Raw genomic sequence first — 21,300 nt, forward strand, 5'->3', positions numbered from 1 at the left:
AGGGGACATTAGGTGTTTCACTGAGGGGACATGGGTGCTTGCCCTCAGAGGGGACATTGGGTGTTTCGCTGAGGGGACATGGGTGCTTCGCCTCAGAAGGGATGTTGGGTGTTTTGCTGAGGGGACATGGGTGCTTCCCGTCAGAGGGGACGTTGCAGACTTCACTGAGGGGACATGGGTGTTTCACCTCTGAGGGAACACGGGGCGCTTGCCCACTGCAGCGTCCCCGGGACCGGAGGGGACACATGCCCCTCCAGTCCCAGCCCACCGCTATGCCTCTGCGCTGAGCTCCTGCGTCCTGGCCCTCACATCGCCCTGGCTGGCTATACGTGGCCGGTGACCGCTGAGGCTCTGCAGAAGCTGTGGGAAGGGGGACTGCTTGTACAAAAGGAGGCCACAAGAACTCATTTAACTGTGTAAAGTGCTTGGAGATCCTTGAATGAGGGAAACTATGATTTGAAATTCGCTTTCAATTAAAAAAAAAAAAACCCAAACCTCCAGATCTTGATGTAGGTCTCTAATTTCTTGCACGCTAATAATAATATTTAAAGATGTCTAAACACTGAGATCTGTTATTGCAATGAATTTGCCCACAAAATAGGAGAACAGGTTTAGGCCCCTTAAAAAAAAAAAAGTCTACTAAGTGAAAGCATGGGAAAAAATTAAAGCTAAAATATACATAGAAAGAGGTGAAGCTGCCTTGACAGCTGTGGTTACATTGATGTTGGAGGGTATGTACAGAGCTAGAGGGGAACTGTTTATGTTCAAGAAAAAAGTTATTACTCATACCAACTGTGATCTTTTTTCAGTGTGGGATGAGCATTTGTAACACCCATTAAAGAGAATTACGCATATAATTCCTGACATGTTAAAAAGGTGATTGTCAACCTCACAGAAATGTAGCTAATACTTTGATGGAACAGATCCTACTTGTGATTTTAATTTCCATATTTTTTGTTTGTGGAAATACTGTTCTGGGAAAGCAGGGCCATTTCGTGTGACAGAAAGAGTTTGATCTTTTTCTAATGAATTTCTAAGACAAAATACAACCTTGAAAAAAATCAGGGTAGCTGTATCTGTGAGAAAACAGGAAGAGCTGTGTTCCAGTTCAGAAGATGAGGCATTGCTCCTACTAGAGAGCGGTGCTCATGTGTGACTCGACACTGTGAGCAGGCAGTGGGCCTGCTCAGTGGATTTAACGAAATTGAAGAGCTTGTTTAAATTAAGTGTGGAAGTGACTGCTTTGATGAGGCAGGACCTCAGAGTTAGGACATCTGTTTTCTAATTAGTGCTGGTCAAAAAAATTGTTAAAGAAAGCGTAATCACAGGACTCTGCCAATTTGTCAAAACCAGAACCCTTCATATTCAGTGGCAGGAAGATAAGCACGACAAGAAGAAAAGTGTGGGTGACTGCATGGGGAACTGTATTGGTGTAATTCTGGGCATACTGGTGTAACGTGCCAGTAAAGTTTTTGAACAGGCACGCACTTACTCTCTGCTTTTGGACAAGCCACGCTGCTTTTCTGAGCTGCATTTTCCATGCAGGTGAAAGAGAGATATGAAAAACTACCAAACTTTGGAAGGGAAGTTGTACAAAGACTAATACTGATAGAGCTAGTTACTTATTAGTATCCAGGCTCTATATAAATGCAAAGCTTCTATCAGTATTTCTTAAGACCATCAACTAATTAGTGCAGACTAGTAATCTAGTAGCAAAAAATCAAAGCATAATAGGGGTAGCAAGTCTTATACCTATTTCTTAAATATTTTTTGAAATGACATGTATAAAACCGGTTTTTCAGCATATAAAATTATGTGTAACCTTTGTCCCTAATTACAAGTTACCCAAGCATACTGATAGGGGTATGATAATTTCAAAGCCAGGAGACAGACTGTCTTCCTGCTTCGGCTCACTTTTCTAATTAAGATCATTATGCATAGTAGTCAGATTGATTCAAGGCTTAGATAAATAATACATCCTGTTGTTTCCATTGATTTGAATTTTTAATGAACTGAGTTCCATTGCTGATATCACATTTCTGGCTCTTGACTGCAGACTTTCTACATGTGAAAATGTAAAAAACTACATATTGGACTGAAAGACATGTCCCTTGGCCTATCCTTCGGGATATTGCTCGTGAAATTGTGCTGGCTCCAAGATACGAACTTCTGTAGCAGAGATTATCCCCAGAGTCTTTATCCATGGTCAGACACCTACTACAAAGAGTTAGAGCAGAAAAGCAACCTCAGCTGCTCCAAAGATCGTGCAGATGAACACAGGGCAGATCTACCAGATTCAATTTTATAGAAAATATACATAGTTATTAGCATCCACAATTTCATTTTTGCACCATCTCTCCATGGAAGAACTTGTGTTTAAAGACAGACAAAAACCAGAAGGGAAATTAGGAAAACAAGAAGCCCATGGCTTCACTCCAACTGATCTTCAGAAGAGACCACACTATAGAAAGGGTCAAGGGGGAAAGCTCTGCCAAGAAGCAGTGCGGTGGAGGCAAGGGCGCAGAGAGGCAATTGTGCAAGGATCCAGCAGGAGAAGGGACAAAGGTGGGAACAGCAGCGAAGCGTAGGGGTTGCAGCAAGCTCGGCAGAGGAGGATAACCAGGGAGGGGCTGAGCTCTGTGGAGCTTTGAAGGAAGCGACAAGAAGAATGAATTTAACGTTACAGCTTAGACACACCCAACATTGCCCTGCAATAGTGTTTATTATACAGCTTCAGCTCTCAAATTTTGTTTTTTAAATACATTTCTAGCCCTGCTGTGGAAAACCTGAAAATATGACCTCAAACATCCAAAATGACAGAAAGCAGGTAAATTTTTCCCAAAGTTTACTCAGGTTTTCTTAAGCTGTTCTTAGGATGTGAGCAGCATGAAGTTGAATTTTGACTACTGAAAGTATCAATACTGCACCCAGGAGGGAGGGCAGACTTATCCAGTCTTACACACCAAGTTCTGGGTTTGCACCATCAGCTTCTGCTTTGCACATGTGCTGCCACCCAGCCTGTCTCAGACAGGTACATTGCAGTGCCACAGTCTCGTTCCAGTTTCACCTGTGACTCTCCGTGCCACAGAGAGCTGGTAATCATCTGTGATGATCACCCAATCAGGGATGTTTGGAGACACAGACCACAGGGGAGGACCTCACGTTCAGATGAGCTGCTCTAGGAGGTAAAACTCTTTGGGTTCAGCCTTCTCATGTGATCTGAAGCCATGCTAATGTGGTCAGCAACAAAATTATTTGGGAGGTCTGCCTGGGGATGCTGAAGTCCTGGCTGGAGTCAAGTAAAGACCTCATTGTGGGTCCTGGCCTTCAAAGGAGGGATCTCTTTCCTGAGGAGCATCAAGCTGCTATCTCTCTGTCCATACTAGCAGAGGTTGCATCCCTCTTATTGGGCAGCTAACATGAAACATTCCTTCAAATTGTAATACTTTAATATTTGTCAGACTTTGTCTAGTTTCCAGCTTTACAGAAAGAAAAATACACAGCATACTAAAGGGATCTTGGGTTCCTCTATAGCATTAGGCATCTATAAAGCCCTGAAGATCATCCTCAAGATCATTCTCGGATGTGTTTAATCCACAAATGCAGTGGTATTTTTAAAGGAGTAGAGAGCCACCTTGTGGAGCTGGGATTCACAAAGGGGCTCCAAATTACACTGCTGGGAACAGCTACTCATTGCTAGGAATTCAGATCCAACGGGATCCTGGAGGTTGTTAATCTGGTAAACAAGCACATGTCTGCGCATATTCAGTGAATGCATAGTGCATCACACAGCTTGTCTGCTGACTAAATCTGGGCAGCAAAGAAATATACTTGTGGGTAGTGGCAGGCAGGAATGTAAGACTGTCAGAAAAATGCAGAAAGCAGCAAAATCAGGCAAGCAAAGTAATGTACTTGTTATGTCCTAAACAGCCTTGGGGGGGGGTGGGGGGGGGTGTTCATGGGGCATTTGTCACCATATAATTAATTAAGTCCTCAAAAGTGCTGATAAGTTTTGGAATCATTATGTGCAGATTTCTGTCACAGACTTATTTTCTCTGGCAGTCAGTCACTAACATTGAGAATTAGGATTGCCAGAGCCCAAATACTGGCCCATGCTCCATAACCAGAGAAATAGCAAAGATGGGATCACTGATGGACATAATCCATAACTGGAAGTATTCTCTAGTCTTTGTTCCTGCATAGAAGTAAAGAGTAGTCTTGGTTCTGATGTTGCAATAGGGGCTATACAATGGTTCGTTTACCATTTCTCTCTCATAATTTCTCATTATGAACTCTGAACTGCTTGTCAGTAACAATATGTGGATACCAGCACATGGTCTTACCAAAAAAGAGGTGTTTGATTTTTTTCAGTACCTTTATGCAGCAGCAACTTTATCTTCAGCACATACTGTCATTAAATGTTGTCTTAAAAATGTGTTTTATATAAGCACAAATTTTAAAAAGTCTCTTTAAGTGGTAGACCTTAAATATCTAAAGAAACTCACACAAAAAAGAAGGGCCTGTGGTGCTGGAGTCATTCTCCAGGTGCTAGAGAAGCCATTGGTGAGGTAAATGGTTGGTAATCCGCTGATAATCAGTCTGGTTATTCAATCATGACACAACTGAGTCCAGGGGAGGACTTGAACACTGAGCAGTCTTATATGCTTTTTACCTATCTTCTAGTGAGATAAGTTTCAGCTCCAGAAGCTTTTTTAATTAGTTACACACTAGCAGAGATCTAAGGTAAATTAAATTTCAAAAAAGATACCACTTCCAAAATACTTGTTAGCCAAACCATCGTTAATATCCCAAAGCATGCTACAAAGCAAGTAGCGTGTGAAAGCAACCTCAGAAGTCATACTTCTTAGGTGAAGTCTTGACAGACAAGCCCAACATATCCTTTATGCTTAGTAGAGTTTAGTTTTCCCTTTTGTTCAGACATTGTTTTGGTAAACAGGAGATATCTATTGGTATCCTTAATGGTTGCTTCAGACTGGTTTAATTTTTTCCCCAGTAATTTAAATGTAACCACATATAAGATGCCATGTGGAAGTAGGAGAAAAATCATAAAAAGACACAACAAGGCTATGGCAAGGAGCCAACAACTTCTATTCTGGTTTCAAAAATATGGAAATCTCAAAAATACGGAAATCTCAAAAATACTTGCACCTTTTCCTATCATACTTCATTCCATCATGCTTCCAAGAGGCCATGGTACATGGATCCATGGAGCACTGGGAGCAGGTTTCCGATGTTTGTTCCAAAAAAAACCCATGATAGATGATTCCACATTAGAATACATAGAGGTAAAGGAGAGCCAAATCTAGATGCAATAGAAATGAACAGGATGCAAACCCCTATTTTCAGAAAGTTCCCAAGCTTTGGACTCAAGTCTGCCCTTCCCAAGTTGTGTCTGTCAAGAGGATAATGCAGCAGCATTCAGAAGAACCAGTAGGATCCAGAAGAACCAGTAGGATCACCCTAGCCAGGATGCTGTACTCTTCAAAATCAATGTGCATGTTCAAGGTTACAAAAGATGTTTGATAAATGCTGTTCTAAACTAGACATGGTCCTGGCAAAGTGAATGTTCTGCAAAGAAAATTAAGCTGAAAACAGTATTTAATATACCCTTAAAATAAAGAAAAAAATCCCTTTCTCAATTTCTATTCCCCATCCACAATACACAGCTTTTATGATAATTTTTATTGTAAAAACTTATGAAGGATTGTGGAATTTAAAAGGAAAGTATAGAAACATGTGTTTTCTGTTCTAACTACATTTTTAAAATTGCAATTAAATTTCTAGGATCCCCTGCAGTTCATGAACTATTTTTTAAAGGGGGGCTAGAAAAAGTAGTTGTGATTGCTATTATAATAATAAAAATGAAAATATAGTAAAATAGAGGTATAGGTCTGCTTTGACTTACAATCTCATTTCCCCAATGGCTTTTGCCCTCCTTTTCTCACCATCTATTTTTGTGTCCTTTCTGAAGAAAGAATAGATCACCATCCCTATTCAAAGCTTGGTTAAGCCTGTAAGTTACAGCATGCTATGGGACCTACATAGCTTCACACCACCGTGAATATATTGTGCCTCAGCAACGTTCAGTACTGCTTTGAGCTCACCTGTGCACTGGGCCATTTGTGGTGGTGGTGTTACTAAAAAGACCATAATGACAAGGGGACAGAGCCATGACATTTTGTCTCACCCCTGCATAATATCCTTGAAAGAACTTATTTCTGTAGATAACACAGAAAGGTCACAGAGGAAAGCTTTGCTCCTACAATGCTGAAGACTGCACGTGTCTTCATTTCAGGTATCAATTATACAATGGGAACATCAAAAGTGCAGAAGGGCTTTGGCCAGGACTCAGATGCACCTGAGACTCTCTGAGGACCTGTTTGAGTATAGCAAATTGAATTGCAGCCCTGTTTTATCCGTACAGTTCTGGGATATTTTTGGTTTAAGAGGATGCATTTAGCAGTGCCAACGGGATCAAGCATTATAATCAGGAGAAAAACGCTGAAACCAATTTTTAAGAGCTTTTGTGCAGGGAGGATGGGAAGAGGAAAGTTAGGGATGTGTCATACTTTTTTCAGCTTATTGATATCTTTCATCTTAAGGCTTCTTAAACAATATAGTCTCTACTCGAGGACAGTGATTTAATTATGATTGAAAATCATCCATCTGGTGGCCTTTTAATGCCATTAAAAGTATTCATTGTGTTCCTGCACTAGTTGTTTTCCTGGTTTTAAACATAAAGCTATTTGGTTGTTCATTGAAGTATAAGCTTCAAGGTCCCATCCAAAGCCCATTAAAAACAGTAGAAAATTTTTCACTCATTTTAGTGTATTTTTGATCATGGCCTCTTGGACACTGACTTGGGCTAGGTGTATGTATGCGTACTGTAGCAATTATCACTGAAGAATGTATTTAGCCTTAGCTTATCCTTGGGAAACAGAAGTATTGCTGTCACCACTTGCAGATGGATCTGTAGATCTGGACATCATGAGTTGTCTTAGTCAGATCAGTGCATAATCCTGCTGTAAATCTGAGTGATAGCTTACTATTGCATCAGGGATTTCTTTCCCTGCCGTGTCTCTGTTATTTATACCTTCTTTTCTGTTCCTGGCACATGAAGAACTTATAAGTAATTAATTTTCTTACAGCCCCCACTTCTTGGGTCAGTCTGCACACAGAAAATGTTTCATGTTGGCTATAGAGTTTTAAAAAAATAGTAATTCTCTTGCCCTATTCCTGCTGCCTACCTAGAGCACCTCTTCAAATGACCTGTCCTCAGAATAGCCTTTGAAACCAGGAAGGTGGGATGCAGATCCCTGACACATGGAGTGCTCTGGGAATCCCACCCTCGCCCCAAGGAAAATCCAGCACGTACTTGTGTAATAAAGTCACTCTCACTTAGTAGTCTGATCACACTCTGAAGGTAGCATGTGAAATCATGTGGCCTCACAGAGTAGGGATTTGGAGCTTGACTTTACTCGGGGATTTTTTTCGATAGTAGCCAAATAGATGCTTGCTTTCTCACATGAATATAATGTGTGGTAAAAAGGCCACATGCCCAAATTACTGGTGCCTTCACAATCTTTATTCCATTTCTTCTTTTTAGCCACACACGTAAGACACTATGCGCTAATTCAAGAGTATACCCAAGATAGGGAAGGGATAATTTACCGATGTAAAAATTCTAATCATTGGAAAGGAAGAAAAAAGAGATCTGAAAGTCAGACCAGGAATCTTATTTTCATCTTATCCCTGTCCATATGACAAGGGCAAGCAAACCCAAACAAAGGCATAAACAGCATACACCCATCCCCAGAATTGCTCATACCATTTAGGCAATTTAAAGCAGTAAACAAAGATAAGCGATCTGCACAGAAGCAGCTTTAGGTGACCACAGATGGATACCGCTGTTTAATTCAACCCTCTCTCACCTAAACAAGTTTGTTTTCTCAGTGGTGTTTATTTGTACTAGGGAGTGCTAGGGAAAAAATTCCATCCTCCTCCAGATTATCTGCTTCAATGTTGTGAAAATTCAGTATTTCCCCAGCCTGACAATATATTCCTCCTACAGACACACTCTATTTTACGATTTTGCCAACATTTGTTGGTTGGTTGTTTTTTTCCCTGTAACTCATAGCGTTTTGCTGGGACTGGACCTGGTCTCCTAAAAGGGAGAAGCCCTACAAAGCTCAGTCTGGAAGGGAAACAGCATCTGATCAGCATTTCTGTCTCAAGAGGCAGGGAAGTGGGGAGAGAAGAGATGAGGCAGAAGTAGATATGTGAAGGTTTGGAAAAATAAATTGAGGGATGGTGGCAGAGGAGTGGTTTTCCCCCTTTTCTGATGCTGAAAAATGGAAAAGTTGAGGAAAAACTTAAGAAAAACTTGTGTGTGAAATATTTTTTAAAATCCACAGTGAAATAATTGCTAGGCTAGAAAGTTGAAAATTACATACACTTCAAGTTGTCAAAATGTTTTTCTGTAGCTCATACACATTTCAATCTTTTCCACTTTCCTGTGAAAACATACAGTATTAGGCAATGGCACAATCCTTGTGATACTGCTGGCCTGGATACTGGAGGCCATGCTTACTCTCAGTTCTTACTGAGCCGTAACTTGGTTAACCTCTCAGGTACGGGAATTCAGTACGAAGATCCCATCCGTTCTGGGTTGCTTTCATTTGTCTTCCTTCTTGTCTTTCTGTGCAACACCAGACCTGGGAAGGTGGAATAAAGGAGCCTACGGTATTTTCTCCTCTATCTGAAATTTCATGGACTCCCTGAGTAGGCAGAGGAGCGCACCTGGGCCTGGATGCGTGTGCAGAGGAAGGCTGGTGTACAGGCTGGGAATAGAGAGGGAAAACAGATGTAGGATGAGAACTTCTGCATCAGGGACCACGTTCCAGAAATGTGGGGGATACCACAGTTCTCCCCTATCTACACCCAAGGACAAGAAAGTCTTGGAAATATCAAGAGACAGATCAAAATCCACAACTTCTTCTCCAAAGCAATTGGGGCTCATTGCTTGATACTTAGGGCCTGGCACATGAGCTGTGACCTTTTGGGGTGACAGTCCTTGACATATCTCAAGCTTTGGCAAGGTAGCAAGAAATTGTCTATATTTGCCTCTCTAGTGTACCCCAGTGCATTCATTCACCTGGCAAACAAAAGGTCTGCACATACAAGGCGAATACATGAAATTGGTGCACAATTAACATCTGAAGTGAAAATCTGTCCATCTTCCACCCTTATTCATTCACAAACCCATGAGAAAAAACAGCACATGATTTATTAGTTAACTCTGTGATTTCTAAACTTACAGGAAGGTTCTTTCAACAAGATTATACAATAAAGTATGTTAAAATAATCCATTCACAAAGCAAGTCTGAAATAACTTTGAAGCACAGGCTGACAACAACAGAAAGTACTCGTATGTGACCCTTAGCTTCAAAAGAGTTAGGAAGGTGCTGGCAAAGGCACAGAGATTATCTCCACCCACGCAGGAAAACATACATGGCTGAGTAGCTCTGTAGCAGCATGCAGGGAAACAAAACAGTCTAGCCCAGAATTATCCTTGTGAAGGAAAAAGTGCTCTCTGCTGGGTAGCAGAGAGTTTCCAACCTGGCAAACAGATCAGAGACCTGCAGTCAGGTCTGAATGCTCCATCCTTGTGTCTCCATCACTCTTTGGATAGGGTATAACCAACGAGAGAAAGAATGGCTAAAACATACACACTTTCTGGCTATAAAAAAAGATGGAAAATATGATCTAGGTTTTTACAGCTTCCCCTGATGTCAACAGTCTGGGTGTCCCAGGCAGATGCTGATCAGCTGCTGTGGAGCACACACCAGCGTCTGGGGAGATGCTGCTGGGGTGTGCCAGACTGGCAGAGCTCTGACGTTGCTGCTCCCTGGGTTTCCCAGGCGCTTTCCAGACAAATGCTGTTATGCACTCCTTGCTCCAAAGACTTCATCATTAAGGAAGCTAAAGTAATACGTGAGGAGACTGAGGAGAAGCAAAATTTAACTATTTTTTTTTTATATATATATGTATATTTAATATGTAGCCGCAATTCTCACAGCTCTCCACTCAACCATCACTTTCTGGGAATGTCTTGTATTAAGAAGCAGGGCTTGAGGATCGATTAACACACCGCTTAAATATTCTCCATGCCTAGCTCACAAAAGTATCACGAAGAACATTCCCACTAGAACCAGAAAATACAGAACATTCTTCTAAGTCTTTGTCTAAGGCAGAAAGATACAGAAAAATGCATGTTTGCTTTCTGTCTGGGATGCTTACCATCAGGAGAGTGTGAGGTTCTTTAGAAGTGTAGTAGCTGTGGTCAGTACACAGCAGGAACCGGTCGTTTGTGGCATGCATATGCCAAATGGGGCCCTTTTTCCCGTTCACTTTCCCTGCCCTTCCCAGAGAAGGGTGTTCACTCCTTTTCTCTCCTGGTCGCTCTCGTCAGTAGCCTTTTAACCCCAAAGACACAAATTGAAGCACCTGAAGGAGACAATTTCTTAACTCTCAGGATTTTCACTATAGGACCTTTTGGGAACAGCTGACAACCCTTTGCAAAGTTTCGTATTTCCTCTTATCTCTCGCCTTCTTTTCCTGGGTATTGCTGCATGGAAAAGCCATGCGTGGCTAAGAAGCAGTGCTGACAGCCACCAACGTCCCAGTGCTGGGGAGAACTTGATAGCGCGCTCTGGCATGGATGGCAGGAGGCTGCTGAGGCAGGAAACCATCTGGCCAGCTGCATTCAGGTGTCAGGTGTATTTAGGATCTCACTGATATGGCTGCATCCAAATTCACTTGTACTTGCATTTCTGGGGTCTAGGGTCCTGGTGTTGCCAATAGCACCCTCATTCAGAAAGTGTACCCCAGTCCTCTCATTTCAGCTTATCAAGAACATTGATAATAAAGTCAAGCTCCTAATTTCAATCATTTGGATCATATTTGGGTTAGATGCCTAAAGTAGGCAGTGTGATAAACATGCCTTGCTCCCAAAGTGACAGGAGCTGCTGAAACAATATATCCATACTTCCATAATTGCATGCCTTCATGCTTATACTGAAGGGCGTCTGATAGTTTAAAAAAATAATAAATTTCTCAGTTCCCTGTCTGAGAAAGTGGAAAAGATTTTCATATCTGTTCCCATTTCCTTTTCTAAGCACCCTTAACGCTGGCTAGAGGAAACCAGAGTTTTGTGGAGGTTTGCTACAGCACAGGTATTGCTGCTGTATCTCTGCATCTGCCTTGCTGCAGTGACTGCTGTCAAACCTGTCCCTTCCCATCCCCTACACTGGTAGTTTTTCTTTGCATATTACAGTTTCTAAACTGTATCCCACTGTGTGGATACACAGTGTACACTTTTAAACCACTTTTCAAATGCCTCTCAAGAAAAAACAACTAGGAAGCTTTCTATGCCATGACAGAAGTTTGGTTTGGCTGTTGTGTTGCACCGAGGCTGGTATCATTATGTTGCCTTGTTTAACACAGATTGCCTTCCAGTACAGTTTATACTTCTACACATGTATATGCTTGATTGCCAAATTAGAAACAAGTAAATATGGTGAAACAAATACAAACAGTGCAAAGGAGTTTTCAAGCTTTCAGTAGTAGCCCTGGTTTGCACAAGTCGTGCAGCTGTGTCCAGCCCTGGAGTGGAGCTGCAAGGCTGGCTGTTGGCCATCAACTGCTGCAGAGCCGTCAATACAACTGGTGTTTTCTGGTCCTTTATAAATAACAGCTATGGGAAGTCTGGTGATGACATTCTTGAAGCAAAAGCTTAATAGAGTTCAGAGGGCTTGCCTTAAAAAAGAAATTAGAAAAAAGGAAAAAAAACTAATTCAGAGAATGGGAAGCAGTAAAGAAGTGTCTATATAGTTTCGCTCATACAAGCAAAATAAGATGCATAAATCATTCTCCTCATGCTGGAAAAAAGGTGTAGCCCCAGGACTAATAGCAGTGGTGGAACCTATGACGTCAGCATTTTAGCACTAGAAACACATATCCTGCTAAAACATTGATGGGAGTGAAGAAGTCGTGTGCACACAACAGTTCCTACAGTTACTGCTCATGGAGCTGTGTCATCTCACGTGGATCCAGTTTGTAGACAGTCACCTTTGTATTATGGTGAGATAGTGAATTAGGTAGAAAATTGTGCTGCCTCATTAAGGCAAGATTCCAGCATCTCAGCTGGGGAATATCAAATGGTGGGCAGAAGTAGTGTTTGGAGAAGATGCGTAAGATTTGCATCAGGACAAGAGCTTCAGTTCTTCTCTTCACAGCTTCCTTTTTGGTTGATTGAGGTGGTAAGGATGGCAAACAAACCAGATGGCTTGGAACAGGGTACAGTTCCTTTCCAGCTCTTGCTAAAGTCTTTTCCAGCATCTTAGCTGACTGGAATGGAGAAGGCCATGTCCTTCTTTCTGAGAGTCACCTCCTCAGAGAGAGCCCAGGACACTGCCTTTTGGGGGTTATTCTCAAAAGAGAACCTCTCCTGGAGATGGGAGCTGCACCTGCAAGAGGTGCACGCTGAGGTCTTCTAACACACTCCTCAATATAAAATGACACCGTGTTACTTCCAAGCAATACAAATAAAGATGCTTATGGCATATTGTTTTTAGAAATAAACTTCTTCCATCTCAATTGTACACCTAAGAGATCACAAAGTACTAATGGATTCTTCAAAGCTTTGTGTAATAATTCTGCTTTTTAATCTGTGGCAGTTAAACCATCTAACAACTAAATTCTTGTACTTCCAATAAATATATGTATCTGGATGCCTCCCAGTAAAAAATCATGGAATCACATTAATATCATACATTGCATTGTACAAGTTAATTTATCCTTGAATAGACCATTAAATATATATTGATTTTAAATTATATCATTCATACCCACTGAAGTTCTGCTGATAAACCATATATAGCAGAAACAGCTGCATAAATATTTATTAATTGAGTCCCTAAGCTAATGGCTACAGTAATAAATCATTTGTCATGTGTCCAGATGATAAAATTGGCCTGAATTCCTAACTGATGCAATGCCACCGTCTTCAAAACACACTGTTTAGCTCGTTGTCCTTAGATAACGTGTTACTTGCATTTGACAAAATGTTTTAAAATTATATGGAGTGTATGTACAGCTTTACAGGCCAGTTCTGGAAAATCTTATGGCTTTTCCTTAACAAAGACCTTTCTGTAGGAATAAGGGTTTCAAATGTTGTGTTTCTAAGGGTTCACTTATTTCAGCTTCCTAGTATATAAATAGCTCAGGGGCCTACTGGAGTGCAGGTAGCTATCCCAGTCCTTGATGGATGAAGTATGAATGGAAATGTAATCCTCCACTGTCATCTTGATTTTTTTTCGTTATTTAAATCCCAATATTGCTTTCACACCAGTCTCCCATTAAGCATATCATTGATTTATCTGGATTGTACCACAGAGACTGACATTTTAAATACCATGGGATTGTATCTGCTGCTTCAACACTGAGCTATAAGCAGCCACTTCTTTAATGTATTTGACTTCTCAGACTTTTTATCAGTCTGGGATTTCCACTTCTTCTGATTTACTGATTTGCTTTACAAGTTTGGAAGCTTTAGGATTTTTGACGGTTTCCAGTTTACACATAGTTTTCTTGAGGCAATCATCAAGGAGGGGCCACGGTCATTCTTGCAGGGAAAAAACCTTTGCCAAACTAAGTAGATTTGGAGGACTTCTTTCCAAGCAGGACTCAAAGAGAGAAACAAAGGGTATTACTCTCACATCTGGCCAGAATTACCAATTGTTACTTTTTGAGCAGATTTAATAATCCTGTTACAAATCTGGGAGCTCAGTGTAATTTAGCTGCCAGTAAGCACCGGGACAAGCGTGCCCAGCACCCCAACAGCCAGCCCTGGGTGGTCCCAGGTGGAGGTTTGCCTGGCACAGTCATGAACACTGCTCTCCTCCAGGCCTGTGCCTGTCTCCCATATATATTCAGCCTCTGCTGACGGCTGGGTCCAGACATGATAAATCCCACAGAGCAGGGAACTGCACTGGCCATGAGTCAGATAGGAAGCTATGGGCTACGCAGCCTCCAAATTTATTTAACATTTCTGAATTTACTGCTTGTAAAACTGCAACAGAGGAGCCCAACCAGAAAGTTCTGGTCCACTAGCACTGATCTGGATTAACCCCCAGTCAACACCTGAAGCCGGGCTTGCAGACACTGCTCTTTTGTACATCTTGCAGGGATTTTTTTTCTTCCTGGTCAACTTTCCCTGAACCCAGCAGGAGCAGAATTGCCTTAAGTGTGTGGTATGATTGACTGCAGGAGCTGCCTCGGTGGCTGTGCTTTATTTTTCAATAATGCCATTCTCAAGGCTTCTTCTGGAATTTGGGTAGTTTATCTATTGATCCAATGAATTGCTGCTTTTGCCAGCTATTTGTCATCTTTTGCTACCATTTGAAATATAGGAATACATTTTAGAGAGGGGGTTTGTTCTATTTTTATTCTCAACAGCTTGGTGAAGTCTTTTATTCCAGTAGCAACACGGACCTGTGCTTGATATGTTACAGCTACCACTAAGCTTTAAGACTGCGGATGTAAGGATGTTCTTGGCTCAGCATACAGTATCATCACATATGGAAAACATAAATGGTCACAAAAGCTTCTTGATTTAAAAGGTGGGATTTATTTTCTTTTTACTAAAGCTCTCTAATTTCCTGAGTGTCATATATTTGCTGTGATGAACCCTGCTTTGCTTCTTATTGCAATGGAGAAAGATATGGCTGAGGACTGAAATTCTTAGGTCAATAAAAGGGTTTTCATGGTGGGATTTGTCATAGCAGGTTGAATAGTGCAGCATAAAGGTGAAGATTCGTTTATAGCTGTGGAAAATAGATCCCTTTCTTTGCTCCAAAGCTTTGTGATTAGAACGACTAAAATTTTCCCTGGCTTTACGCAACATGCAATCCTGATAACCGTTCTGTCATTAATATTGTTTTGGATGAGTTTTACATATAGAAATAATTGTTTCATTTTATTTTTGTCTGTAGCACATATTGGTTCAGTTCAATGAATAGGACTACATTTTCCTACGTGGATAATTCATTAACTCAGTGGCTTCTGTCCCCTTTTTTGACTGTGAAGCTTCTGAATTTCTTGCCAAGAATTTCAGTGCTTACCTAACAAAACTCGTGCCAGGATTCGACAGCTCATGTAATCTGCAAGATCCTATCGAAAGTCATTAAGGCATGATGCTATTAAAGCCAGTTAGCAGATATATATGCCTGAACCTATAGCTGCCTGGCTTTTGCTGCAGTGCCTTTCCAATATGCTCTCTACATTTGGGGAGTGGAAGTGACAAGGAAGGGGCTCCACTTTATCTGTCCTACCTGGCAGCATCCACCTGAAACCACATCTCCTGAGACATGGAGGGGCTCTGACCTGGGGAACACAAAAAAGGAAAGAATCCTTGGCTTTTTTCAATGTCACCAGGTCAAAAGAGATTTTTCAGAAGTCTTAGAGAGACCTCATATTAATTGCTGGACTGCTGTTGGAGGTGTCCCATATGGAAAAGAGCTCTTCCAAAAGTTCCTTTAAAAACCTTTAAAATGTAAAATATTAGGTAACCTAAGTATATGCTAATGGTCTCCTTCTCATTAACACTCTTCTTGCAGTATGTAATATATTAGGTCTCGCTGATGTGAAAAGGCAAGGCTCACAATAGGGTCTAACTAAACCGCTGAAAATGTGAGGATTTCAGTTGTTCTGAGAATCAAACCATTCTAAAAAATGTATGCAATCTTTTATAGTACAGCTAAATCATCTACTAATATTCAGATTTTTTTACAAAATCCCTAATGAAAAGTAAAATACATATAAACAAAACATATATATATACACACCATAAAATGCTGCACTTTAGCCAAGAGCAATACCCTAGAAATGTTTTTTGTCTCTGTATATGTGTCAAGGTTAAGAGTTGCCATGCAAGGTGGCTGATTAAGAAGCATGACTATAAAAAAACTCCTCGAGTCTATGGAGGACAATATGTTTAGTGCACAAAAATAAATACTCATGTAAAATTGATTGGGAAAAAAATTAAAATAGGATAATTATAGTTATAAATCCACTGGAACAGTGGGATGTGAACAGCACAGTTTGATTACATGATTTGCAAGTTGATTAGTGATCCTTGTCTTTTCCTCCAGCATTTAATTGCCCCTGTTGGTCTTACTTGGCCTGATGAGTGCTTGTAAGGCAGAATTTATGACCTAATCACGTAGGCAGGTGCTCAGAGAGAAAACCTATCACCGCAATGGAAATCCAAACTCTTCTCAAAGCTGTCTTTACAAGGGATTTTCACTGTGATGGGGGATTTGGTCCAGGATGACTTTATTTCCCAAGACTCTGTGGTATATGCTGAACAGGTTTTTCCACCTTTGCAGTCTAGTAGCTATGGATGAGTTGCAGTCAGCAAATTATTGCTTTCCATTGGAGGGTCCTGGGGATTTGCTCCTCATGCATAAACCTACTCCTGGAAACTGAATTTTTTTGTGCAATAGTGCCCAGACTTTTCCTCTGGGTAGCTCCCAAATCTTTGCTGATGGCAGAGGAGGGTGATGCACCCCACTTTTTCTTGCAACCCGAACTGACCTCCTAGCACCCAGTGGGCCCTATTGCATGGGGATGAGGAAGGCTGGTGGCACCCCCATTTTGCATCCTCTTTCCCTTGGTTTTCTTAGGAAAAAGCAATAAACCATGGGAAAGAGGATACAAAATAAAGAACCTCTTTTTTCATGCTCTGGAGTTATTTTCACCCTCTTCTATCAACAGAAATGACCCTAATGGCAAGGGAAGTCACTGTTTCCATACCTGAGCATGAACCGTGAAGACCTGTACAGCACAAAGGCCTGTACAGCATGCGTAAGTGTGTGTGTTTATACTCACTTCTAATAGGCAGGTGGATAACTCCTGCTAATCACGGCAGGCACAGGAAAATAATATTTCACTTCAGCTTTCTAAATGAATATGGGAACTACAGCCATGGGTAATTGGGTGATGCTACTGAAACACATTTTGTCTCCTAGCAACAGCTTGGGCTTGGGTGACAAATGCACAAAGTAGAAAAATAAAATAAAACTGAGAGCAGAAAGACAGTTTTGCTGGAATTTTGCGTCAGTGTTATACACACATCTGAGCGGAAAATTAAAAAGTCAACAAAATAGCAAATAGCAAATTTAGGCTTAACTTCAGCCATCAATAATGCCCAGCAGTCACAGTCTTTGGTAAGACTGTCACAGACAGTGACAGACTTTGGTAAGTCACAATCTTGTGTTGCGTTTCTGCATGTCAGCTCAGAGGCAGGCCTGATCCCTCCGGAGACAACTGCCTGGGACATATCTGAGAGCCTCTGTGCTGTGTGTCCAATGCACCTTCTTGGACTTCCAGCTGAGTCCAGCACTTTCATCTTTGCAATTCAGTGATCAGTAGGGGTCACTGATTGCATAAAAATATGACCCCCAAACCTTGGGACTTCTTGTGATGTAACTCTAAGTGTTTGCAGAACATTCGGCAGCTATTCATGGCATGAATCAGTGCAATCATACTTACCTAGTAAGCATTATTGTAGGAAGGCCTCCACCCACAGCAACACTTTGCTGGGGCTGAGCTCACCACCACCAGTTTCAAAAGGCAGACTGCAAAAGCGTTTCAAAGACAGGGTTGAGACACTCGGTCCTTTCAAAATAATTGAAACTTTAGGTGTCTGACTTCTATAGCCTTGCTTACCTCCCTCAAGCAAAAGTCAGCAGCACCACACAGGATGAAATACAGCTTAAAGAAGGGCTTTCATGCAAAACATTTCTCAGGAAGGTTCATCTAACCTAACTTCAGACTTTCAACCTTTGTTGTCTAAGTTTAAGGTAAGTCCCATACACAGGTCATGCACAGTGTCCTAGTTCTTTGCACTGACTATATATAAAGGAAACCTAAGGTTGCAAACAACAAGTTTACCTTTTTCTTCACCATACTTAAAGGTACCAGTGGTCAGCTAATCCTCTCATGTCTTTGGCCTGTTAATAGATTAATTCCAAGCTTATAGCAAAACAAAAAAAAATTTCAATGCATGACTCTGTCCTTAAAAGTCCGTCCTTTTCTTATTCTTGTAATTCTCAAAGCCCTTCAGGTTTTTCAGAACTGTATTCTCATTCTTCTGTCTTTGTAAGTGACAAATGTCATTAGCATTGGCATGCTTCTTCTGTCAAGCTCACTAATAAAAATAGTAAGTTGATTCCAAGATCAGCTTCTTAGTAGCTCCCTAGATAGTTGTCTTCTACCCCAGTAATTTATTTAGCTACCATTTCCATTTTAGCCAATTCTTCACCTGCCTTGGATATGTTCCTCATGTAGTTGTTTCTAAAGTAACTTCATGTGAAATACTTTACTGAAAATGAGAAAAAAAATTGGACATTTTCCCTACTAAGCATCAGTTAAGCTTATCAGAGAAACATAGCAGGGTAGTATTGTGTGACCTACCTTGGATTAAGCTGTGCTAAGCTATACTCTCTTTTGTCTACCTCTGCTGACTGTTGAAATCAAACTAACAGTTGGTATTTAGCTAGATCAAAATTTTCATGCTTCCTAGAATATAGAAACTCCTCTTTTTCTTCTCCCAGCATCCATTCCTGAGTTAACATAGCAATTTATGTTTTGGCGGGTTCCTGTCTTGGTTCTTTCAGGATTTTAGGTAAAGATGTGAATGCCGCCTTTATCTGAAAATATTAAGCCCTTACATTTTTGTTTCTGCTCCAGATGCTCTCTCATTCCCATGAGTCATGCTATCTTTGCCCCACATGTCACCATGCTTACTAAAAACTGAAGCAAAGTTTTAGGCCAATGCTTAGGTTATCTTTAACCCCCACCCCAATCTTTACTGCATAGCAGCCTCAAATTCCTCTTTTTTGCTCTCTATTTGTTTATATGGTTAAAGAACATTTTACAAAGTGTTTTTAATTTCCTTTGCAATGTCTAACACAGCCCAGCCTTTGGCAGATCTCACTTTCTCCCCACACTTTCTGACCAGCAAGATGCAGTTTTCCATGCTAGTTAGCCCCTTTTTTTCCATTTCTTGCGGGGCCTTTGCCTACTACTCGTATCCTTTTCAAGGTGGGTTGTCATCAGTTGGGTCTGGAGTTCTCCTCCATGGGTTTTTTTTTTCTCCTTCCCAAAATGCAGACTCAATTATATATCTTTGACTTCAGGAATCTCCTTTGCACTCAACTCCCCAAGTTCCTCAGTTCAGTTGACTTCACTGCTTTGAGATTAAAAAAAGCCAAACATGAGAATCCAGAAAATGCAGATTTGTTTATCTTTCCATTCAGTTTAATCAAAATCCTCTGTGATGTGCTTGATTGGGCTATTTTCTATAGCCACCTCTTCTGTAACATCCTCACTATGTCTAAATTAGCACTACCTCCTGCAAGATCAACAAATACCTTGTTGGAAAAAAGGTCTGTCAGCAGTCCAGATTCAGGAACATTTGAGCTCTGTCATCAGCCATAGCCTCAGTTTTATTATTGATATCATTCTGCTCTGATCTATCTCTAGGAACAGGAGGTGTCTCACAGGTCCTGATCACTCTCTAATACTATTCTACTGTTCCATAGCCATAGTCAGATTTTAGCTAGAGGATCTTTAGTGGATCTATGCTACTGCTGTAATAGCATGTAGTTTTACAATGCTTTTCAAGAAGGCAATGGACCTTGATTAATTTTATTGTATCATGCTTCTGCTTCTTTACACGCTACTACACCAGTAGTGTACAGTGCTTCTGTCACCCCTACCTCTACGTCTGTCCTGAATACTGCCTTCCTCTCGATGCCTGTACTCCAGTCAGAAGGGACATCCCACCACATTTCTGTCAGCCTTGTAAATGCCTAGCTGTAGGTCCTACACCAGAAGATTTTGCTCCTACATCTCACTGCACGGGCTCATTACACAGTGTCCAAGCAGTCAGCTCTTGTGCCCCGACCTCTCTCAATTCCCTAGCAAGCGAAGTTGTTCCACTGCCTTTTGCTTACCTGGCCACCCATCTTGTGAATATAACTTTGTGTTTTCTCCTTGCTTTACAGATTCCTATCTCGGCTATGCTGGTTTTCACCTTTTTCCTCACTTACTCCATTTTGCGTTTCCAACGTATTAACCTAGGGTGACATAACTTGAATATGTTCCAGCCTTAACCCCAGCACTTTGATACTCTGTATACAAATGCAGTTCAACCACTGAAGACAATTTTCCTCCTGTGAAAGCTTTCCAGTAATTGAATGTGCTGAAACATCCTTCCTAGCTCTCTCCTTGAGCTATTTGTTGGTTTTGTTAGCTTGACATGCTTTTGCCTTTTCTTGCTAGGAACTTTGAGGCTTGAACTGCAGATCGCTTAAGCCTTCCCCTCTTTAGCAGACAGAAGAAATCACCTCACAAAAAACATCGCTGGCTGATTGTTTTCCCCAGTCTTCTCTTGTAGCATAAAGAGATCTAAAAATGCACATATATATTATTCCTACCAGAGCAGCAAACAAATAAAAACAAGATTCAAAGAAAAGGTACAAATTAAAACCAATCTGTCATTCTTAAAATTTTTTTCTGTATTTCTGAAGCTTTGCATATGCAGTCCTCTGAAGCTGCTTTGTGTTACTGATAACTTCCCATGTGACATGCTACATCAAAGAAGTTGTTCCCCTGTACGGTTATTAATGTGACATATACTTTTAAAATGTTAAAGAGATGAAACTTATACTTTAAATGTCTACCTAAAATGGCATGTGCTTCATTAAATATATATTTGGAAATGAGGAGGTTGCTCTAAATGAGTATATATTGTCAAATATTTAAGATAGAATCAATACAGTCAGTCTTCTGAAGTTTTATATTAAGCAATAAAAAATATTAAACGAACAGTTTGTAGTACAGTTTCCTACACAAGGCTTTCCGAGTCAGCACTTAGTGCCTTCTTTGATACACGTACATTAATTTAATATGTATGCTTTGCCTAAGAACATGAATAAGTCATTCCTTTTAATGTTTTCATTTGCATGTTTAATTTGAGTATGGGAATCAGTGGAAACACACTTAAATGCTTATGCTAGTTTATCCACTTTGTTTTAAAAATTGGTGCGTGCAGCATGGACGAGAAAGAAGTAATCTAGGTTGATGGGAAAGTAAGTTATAATTTACTCACATGTTGTCCGTGTAGTGGACAAGTGGTCAATCTGCAGGGAA

The 21,300-nt window shown here is 40.8% G+C and overlaps 1 protein-coding gene across 1 annotated transcript in view; it reads right to left on the reverse strand.

Moving 5' to 3' along the window:
* Positions 1 to 20,114, reverse strand: part of TAF1B (TATA box binding protein (TBP)-associated factor, RNA polymerase I, B, 63kDa) — a 70,830-nt gene extending 50,716 nt beyond the window's left edge. The window contains exon 1 of the mRNA XM_010566747.1: positions 20,103 to 20,114. Within this exon, the coding sequence (XP_010565049.1) occupies positions 20,103 to 20,114 (12 nt within the window). The remainder of the gene's footprint in view (positions 1 to 20,102) is intronic.
* Between the last annotated feature and the right edge of the window lie 1,186 nt (positions 20,115 to 21,300).

Source organism: Haliaeetus leucocephalus, unplaced genomic scaffold (genome assembly GCF_000737465.1).
Source record: "Haliaeetus leucocephalus isolate CR32 unplaced genomic scaffold, Haliaeetus_leucocephalus-4.0 Scaffold217, whole genome shotgun sequence".
Classification (NCBI taxonomy): Eukaryota; Metazoa; Chordata; class Aves; order Accipitriformes; family Accipitridae; genus Haliaeetus; species Haliaeetus leucocephalus.